Consider the following 8375-nt stretch of genomic DNA (forward strand, 5'->3'; position numbering starts at 1 on the left):
CTTAAGCTTTGTAGAAATCTTTGGCAGGGGGGAACCTTCACTGGGGCCACAGGCAGACATTAAGGCAGACCTCGGAGATGTTGGAGAACCTTTCAGATTCTGCTGGGAGTAAAAGCTGAGGGTCAGCCCTGGGTAAAGCCAGTCTGCCATCTCACCAATCAGCTTCCCCTGGCCAGGAAAAGGTTTCCTGAGGACTGCCCTGGTCAGAGGGAAGCCGGGAAGTGTGGAGAGGGTGGTCCCCGGGGGGTCCTAGAAGCCCAGGGTCTTCACAGAAGTGGACTGAAATGGGTGTAAAGCTAATAAACACCCTAAGACAGATCAGCCTGCGGAGTGCCATCAGAGGTAGAGGGGTAAAATGTGGGAGAGAGGAAAAACAATTGTTTAGGCGAGGCGTCTTCAGTGGCCTGACCCCCAAGTCGGAATGATTTAAAGTTTTTATTAGGGGAACAGATGGAACATGAGCACGCTTCTTGCTGGGGAATAGCATTTCTTGGACACTCATATACATCAACCTCCTCACAGCTCAAGATGTAAATAAAAGGCAGGATGGAGTCAGACTCTTCTATCTGCCAGCAACTTCCCTTGGGTTGCTAGCACTGAAAAGAAAACAGTAGGAAAAGTGGGGCTATAAAAAAAAAACCCAAAATCAAGAGCTACTAATGTGACCTGATTGCTGGTATTTATTTAATGGAAGAGTCATTATTTTCTTTTTTTCAACATATGTCTGATAATGAAGCAAAAAGAAAGCAAAATAACTATCAATGTGCCACTTTAGAAACACAAATATTTGCTAACTTTTTCATTTTGTTGATGTTCTTTTAACATATGTACTTAAGATGAATCCCATGCTTAAGTACTAACAGCCCAGAAAGCCATTCTGGATTAAAATTTATTTATTTTTAATAAGGCTCAGTTAGATGGAGAACAGAGATAAAATTGTTGTCACACATAAAAATATGAATTGAACTGCTTCTTTTTGGATGGATCTTTAACATTGATTTGACCATATGGACACTGCAAAAGAAAGAAAACAAGTTATTGTTGAATTATTTAACAGTCATCTTGAAAAAGTGCATGTCTTATGGTGAAAAAGAGAGACTGCTGATAATGTTCTATAGATTATTTGATCTACCGCCTACAGACTCAGAGGACGACGGTGGGAACGTCTGGCAAATGGTCCTAATTAGGGTCCAAGAATCACTTCCTAAATGCATCCTTCCAACTTGAAGAATTTTACCATCAAAACCTCACCCTTAAAAAAAAATCCTCCAAGTCCTCAATTCAGGCAAAGCTCTTAGGCATTTGATTAGAAACAGCTAATGGCACAGGTAGGAACATCCATAAAAGCGAAGGCTTAATTTATCAATACTGGCTAATATAAGGATCTTAGTGCTGGTTCCTTGATATAAACTGGGTCAGTTAGAGCAAATAATAACTTCTTGCCCCCAAACATACAAAGTGGTCTATAAACAGAGGTTATCTGTTTATAATCTTACCTGCCTAACAGTTTCTTTTACTGGTATGCTCTAAAAAGGTTACCGTGAAGAACCCATTCCCATCTAATTTTTGCTCAAAATAGGGAAGGATTACATATTTAGCACATCTTAATCGGTGAGCATAGGGATTTAGGGCCACTGAAATATACATTTTAGGAAATGTACAGCACTAAGTGTCGGGGGGCAAGTCTCCTGGTTATTTTAAAGACAGCAGAAAATAGCTACAGAAAGAACGGGAGGCAGGAGAGAAGGAGGAAGGGAGGGGGAGTAATCATAATACAGAAGGAAGAAGAGAAGGAGGAGACAGGAGGCGGAGGGAAGGAGGAAAGGAAGAAAGCAAGGGAGAAGGTTTTTTTTTTTTTTTAAATGTTGGGCAAGTATCTATTGATTCAGCTAAAAATGAAAAATAAATGCTTCCTGGGATCTAGTCTGCAATATTCTGGATTTCTCTTCCTGCTGTCTTTGAACTTGCCTAGTGAACACAGCTTATTTGAAACCTCGTGAAAAGTTTCCTCACAATAAAAGAACTCCCATGAATTTCCCATCACTCCATTTCAAGGAACTGATGCTCAGGGTGAAATGTTACAAAATTCCATTAACTTTAAAGGTCCTCTGTTGATCCTTAGGACTTTCACTGTCCTCGGCTAGGGAAGCTTGTGAAAGTGCACCACAGGTCTATTTAGCATTTTTATTTGACTTGTTTTTCAAATAATAGGTATTTATGAAGTCACAGAAGCACCGAAAACTGCTGCCCCCGCAGGCAGAGCTGGTACTCACGTGTCTGCAGGCAGAGCCGCAGCACTGGCCTCTCTGCAAGTGGGCCAGCCGGGTGAACACCACGCAGCCGGTAGCTGGGTCCACGTAGTTTAGCTGGCCAGCCTGAGGAGTAACGAAATCAAACCATTCATTCATCTCAAAATTCGTCGTATCTCCTCACCATAATTCCTACCCATAAAATACTGCAACGTTTTTCTTCAAACAATATTAAACTTCTTCCCAGCAATTTTCGTGGCACTTGCAATTAAGGCCCGAATGCATTCCGACATTATACACAGTCCAACTTTATGTGACATGAGGAGAAAATATAGTTTGAGAAAAATGAGAAGTTGATGGAAAAACAAGAACGCCTCTATACCCAATAACGATGCAGCCACCGCGCAGGTATTTTTCATTCAGTTTCTAGGTAACAAGTTTAATAACAGGTGATTTAATGACTTTAAGAGCTTAAGAGGCTGAAAATGAACTTTCACTCAGAAGTTGCAGTTGCAATTTCAGTGCTTAAAATATGCGGATAATGATTCAAACTTACAGAAAAGGTGCTAATCAAAACCAACGGGCCTTCTAGAAAAAGTACGACCTTCGCTATTATTGAACACTTTTCCTTACCTTCATGATGTGCTACTCCCCTGCACACTTTGCACTGTTTTCTTTTTTTGGAGTGTTTTTATTACCGTTTTTAAGCAAAATAAAAGTATTGTTTTAGCATATTAACACTCACTGCCTCATGAGTTTGATCAAAAGCAGCTTTTACTACAGACCTTCAGATGTCAAGGATGCATGCTCTACTTATTAATACATTCAAACATGGTTTTAAAAAGTTGTCCCAGGTACATTGTGTGAAGACAGAGTAAACAGTGCAACCTCCTTTATGGATGTGGACCCCGTGGGTGACCTTATTTATCCTTGAGATTTTTTTTTTAAACTTTTAATTTTGTATTGGAGTATAAAAGAGTCAGACATGACTGAGCGACTTTCACTTTCACTTTCACACCTGATTAACAATGTCGTGATAGGGGGACTTCCTTGATGGTCCAGTGGCTGGGACTTCGTCCGACCTCCCACTGCAAGGGGCCTGAGTTCGATCCCTGGTCAGGAAGCTAGATCCCACTTAATGCAAATCAGAGTTCGAATTCTACAATGAAAGATCCTGCATGCAACTAAGACCCAGCACAGCCAAATAAATAAATACTTAAAATCAGAAAAACGACGTTGTGATAGTTTCAGGTGGACAGCAAAGGGACCCAGCCACACATACACATGTATCTATGCATGCGTTCTCAGTCATGTCTTACTCTCTGCAACCGAGTAGGATCCTCTGTCCACGGGACTCTCCAGGCGAGAATACTAGAGGGGGTTACCAGGCCTGCCCTCAGGGGATCTCCCCAGCCCAGGAACTGAACCTGAGCTTCCTGTGTCTCCTGCCCCGGCCGGTGGGTCCTTTACCACAGGTGTGGGCACCACCTGGGAAGCACACACGTGCATCTGTTCTCCGCCAAACTCTCCTCCCATCCAGGCTGCCGCGTAACATTGCGCAGAGTTCCCTGTGCTGTGCAGGTGGTCCTGGATGGTTATCTGTTTTAAAGACAGCAGTGTGGGCATGTTGATCCCAGACTCCCCAGCTGTCCATTACCTTTGGCAACCAGAAATTCATTCTCTAAGTCTGTGCGTCTGTTTCTGTCTTGTAAATAAGTTCATTTGTATGATTTCTTTTTAGATTCTGCATAAAAGGGGTGTCATGTCCAACTGTTTGTCACCCCATGGACTATACAGTCCATGGAATTCTCCAGGCCAGAATACTGGAGTGGGTAGCCATTCCCTTCTCCAGGGGATCTTCCCAACCCAGGGATCAACCCAGATCTCCTACATTGCAGGCAGATTCTTTAGCAGCTGAGCTATCAGAGAAGCCCCACTTTCACTTTCATACTATATTTCTCCTTCTCTGTCTGACTTACTTCAGTCAGTATGACAATCTCTTGGTCCATCCATGTTGCTGCAAATGGCACTATTTCATTCTTTTTAACTAGCCTTGAGATTTTGAAGGGGAAAATTTTGAAGGAGAAAAACTTTCTCCTGGACTTTTTCTTTTACTATGCAGTAGCTCTGCACCACTCTTGTATAGAGCCTTTCCATTAAATTACATGTGACACTTAAATGTCTTCTGACATATATTTTCGTGTGTGCCACAAACTACTTCTTTGGAGTGTCTTCCTTAATGGCTGAATATTTTGTTCTAGTTCGGCTTTTAATCAACTATACCTCATGAATAAAGTGTGGAGGCAAGGCAACAAGGGCAGCAGAAATCCCACAATCAAGTCCCAAGGCCAGTCTAAGGGGCCTCCAAAACCCTTTGGGGTCACAGAAGCAGATTATGTAAGACCAGAGGCACTGAACACTACGTTAGAATGACCGACTGTCAAGACCTCACTTCTTTATTTATTAATGCAAAGTGTGTGTTGGAAGACTTGGAAGAAAAGTGAAAGAACGCTGGTAACTCTGTCAGCGGACATCTCTCTACTTTTCATAGCTGGGGGTCTTCTGAAAGCAAATTGCCTGGACCCTGGGAGCCTTACGGACTGCTCCTGGGCATGGGAAGCTCTCTTGCTTTCCCTGTTGATGGGGAAGCTCTGAGCTCGTTGGCTGCCCACACAAACTTAATTTATCCTTAGTGAATGAGCCTTAGGTAATGGTGGCAACAGACAAAAGTGGGGCAGGAATGCTGACCGAGAACAAGACGTCCAGGGAGGCAGATCAGTGCAGGTAAGACAGCTACCTGCCTGCAGGTGTGGGAGAAGGACCAGTGGCAGGGGGGTCTGATTTGTTGAACAATAAGAACAACAAGCTTGTTATCAGCTTTACTTATGGACTCTGGGATGGTCATTTAACCCGCAATGCTGACACTGATGGATTTCCTAAGTGAGAAAATGTTTTTTTCCCCAGGCTGATGGAGACCATCTTTCCAGGCCACTGGTGTTTGCTCTATAGAGAATGACACCTTTTGCTTCTATTTACCACATGTATACGGTGAAATGTGCTTAGTTGCTCAGTTGTCTCCGACTTTTTGTGGCCCCATGGACTGTAGCCCGCCAGTCTCCTCTGTCCATGGGGATTCTCCAGGCAAGAATACTGGAGTGGGTTGCCATGCCCTCCTCCAGGGGATCTTCCTGACCCAGGGGTCAAAACCAGGTCTCCTGTATGGCAGGTGGATTCTTTACCATCTTGAGCCACCAGGGAAGCCCATATGGTGAAGTATGGGAACAAATTACACGTTATTTTAAGAAAGAGTATAAACATAAACAAGAACTATAAGAGCTGCCAGTCGTTTCCTAAAGAGTCTCTGTGCAGAAATTTCAACACTGGAATGAACCAGGGAGTGGGTCTCAGGGCCTACTAACTGCCAGCGGAAAAAAGGCAACTTCAGGCAACCTGCAGGATTTCCTTCTCTGGCCCCTTAGCTCCAGCTCAGACTTGGTTAACATCAGTCCTCTGAAGGACTGATCACCTGCAGTGTATCACAGGCTACCTTCATATCTCTTTTTGTATCTTTATCATAGAACTCACTTGCTCTTTAAAGATGACGCAAATATAAATATGCTACCTTTAAACTTATGTAGTCTAAGATATTAGAAACGGTGATGGGAGGTGACAACTTCTGATTTTATTGCCAACAAGCAACTGACAAACCCCCAAACCAGAAGAAAACACAGCTCAAGACCGTCTGCAAAGAAGGTAGACTCCTGATTGTGGTTTCCTTTGTAACTGTGCCCTGAGAGGTGGCAAACGACTAAAGGATGGTATCAAAAATTAAATTTAAAAAAAAGTTCATCTTTTACGTTCTCATTATTGAAATCATTGGTGTTTACCTGATACTGCGGATAAAAACACATATTTTCCTGTGACCTCTTGGTTCCTCTACTCTTATCTCAGTGCCTTACACCCGTCCAACACACACACTCACACACACACACGCAGCGCGATGATGGACCCCACGGAGTTTATAGGTCGGACACAGATTAGAAAGGAACTGCACTCATACTCAAGATAGATACATGTTCATTCTTCACTGAGAATAGGAAACTGTGGCCAGTTTTCAGGAGAAAAGTTCAGAACGGGACCCACCCGCGCGACCAGAGGCCAGCAACACGCCTGCACCGGCCTCTACCCACCTGGCTCCAGGTGGGGGACACGCATGCGCACAGACGCTCCGGGCTGCGGGGCGGGGCGGGACGCCCGAGGGGCGGGGCCTCGCCGCGCGGGCGCAATGCCCCTGGACGGAGGCCCGGGCGGGGCGGGGCTTGGGAGTCTCGGGAGGCGGGGCCTCATCGCGCAAGCGCGCGGCCCTCGGGGGGGGGGCGGGGCCTCACCGCGCAGGCGGCCGCGTGTAGTTCCGCGATTCTCCGCTCCGCAGCCGTTAACTCTTTGCTCGCCGGGCGCTTGGCCGCTTCCTCCGGCCCGCCCTGCGAGTCGGGCCCGAGACCACCGCCGTCTTCCCGCGCAGCCGAGCAGAGGGGCATGCCGCGGCGCCGTCGGAACGCTGCTCCGTCACGGGGCGACAGCTCTGGCGGCGGGGCGGCCGGCCGCGGCCTCCCGAGCGCGGACGCTGGGACCCGCCAGGCCGCCATGGCCGCCGCCTGAGGAGGCGGGGCGCGGGGCCGCGGGGTGGGCCGGGCTGCGCGCGCGGGGCCTGGCGGGGCTCAGGCTGTCGGACCCAGACGCCACTCCCGCACCTCGGTCCTCCGGGTCCCGACTCCCCTTCCCACCCCGGCCTCGAGCATCCGGAGCCCTTCCTCCGGTTCTGGACCCCGGCCCGCACCCCTGACCGCGGACCGAGGGACCTCCCCACCCTTTCCGACCCCGAGCTTGGCCCCTGCGGACCCCGCCCGCCCCCCGGGGACCGGACTCCGGGCCGTCCGCCGCCCTGTGGCCCTGCCCGGAGATGAGGTGGACTTGGGCGACTGAGGAGGCTCCCGCAGGACGCGGGGACCGGAGGTCGTGCCTTCTCCACGCTCAGGACCTCCGCTCCAAGTTTCTCATTGGCTTTCTGACAGGACACGTGGACATTCGTTTTCTCACGTCAAAGGAGCCCCGGGATCTTTTCAGCCTAATCGCTACAACTGATAAAATGCCAGAAAGTGATCCGAGTCGCCCAGGTTCGTTTATAGCCAGCTTGGGCTCATCCAGGAAAGGCTTGAGTATTTGCAGGTGCTCTGTGCTGGGAGGGGAGCCCTCGCGCGCCTGGCTCTTTGACGCAGACTAACCTGAGGACCGAAAGCAGGAAGAGGCGTCAGTTTAAGGTTGCTAAGTAATTTGCAAAATCCAAACCAAGATTAAATTTCCTGTCAGAAAGATGAAAGTTATCACGCTCCTCCCCCCAAAACTGACTTTGAGAAAATTAGCACACATCCCAGGAGGTAATTTCAGGCGTTAGAATTAACGATACTCCTGCCTCCTCCCCTCAGCCTGTGTTTCAGGCTTGAAGAGTAAGCTGTTTTTAAGTGTTCTTCACTTTTTGAGGAACTGAGGGCAGCCGTTGACCTCTGAGGACAAGAGCAGGTTGTGGAGTGGTACAGGAGAAGGATGAAGACAGACCATCACCACCCCTTTTTGCCATCTGCATTTACCTTGCAACCCTGGCATTATATTTGTATTCTTAGTCAGCGCTGATTGAAATGGCCCTATTGGTCCATTGTAAATCTCATAGTAATTAATAAATTGGGATCCTCTTTTGTAAATATACTTACTTCCTTTGTGCTGGGATAATAAATTAGTTAATCAGGCTCTGGAGAATGCTTAGTGATCTGAGAAAAGTTTAAAACCTGGGAGGGTGAGGAGGGACCCTCAGTAAAACAGTGGAAAGGGCAACTGTGGTTTTAAAAGGGAATTTACTGTGAATCAGCTGTGTGTTTGTGTTTTTTTGCGAAACCAAACTCTCAAAGGAAGTGTCTGGAAGTTCTGATTGATTACATTGTTTTTAAAATTGAGGATGAATCGTTGTATGTTAATTGTTGTATGTTGTAATGTTACCAGTTGTGACATTAATTCAAAGGATAGAGACCAAATTTTACAGAAATGAAATAGACTAGACCACTTTCATGATAGAAA

The 8375-nt window shown here is 46.8% G+C and overlaps 1 protein-coding gene across 1 annotated transcript; it reads right to left on the reverse strand.

The window, feature by feature from the left end:
* Positions 1-875: 875 nt before the first annotated feature.
* C13H1orf53 (chromosome 13 C1orf53 homolog) lies at positions 876-7999 on the reverse strand. Its single transcript, XM_043485910.1, has 3 exons — positions 6638-7999; positions 2274-2375; positions 876-1014 (listed from the first exon to the last, which is right to left on the reverse strand). Exons 1-3 carry the CDS (start codon positions 6893-6895, stop codon positions 943-945), a joined length of 432 nt encoding a protein of 143 aa, XP_043341845.1. The 5' UTR covers positions 6896-7999; the 3' UTR covers positions 876-942.
* Positions 8000-8375: the final 376 nt, after the last annotated feature.

The sequence above is a fragment of the Cervus canadensis genome, chromosome 13, assembly GCF_019320065.1.
Source record: "Cervus canadensis isolate Bull #8, Minnesota chromosome 13, ASM1932006v1, whole genome shotgun sequence".
Taxonomy (NCBI): Eukaryota; Metazoa; Chordata; class Mammalia; order Artiodactyla; family Cervidae; genus Cervus; species Cervus canadensis.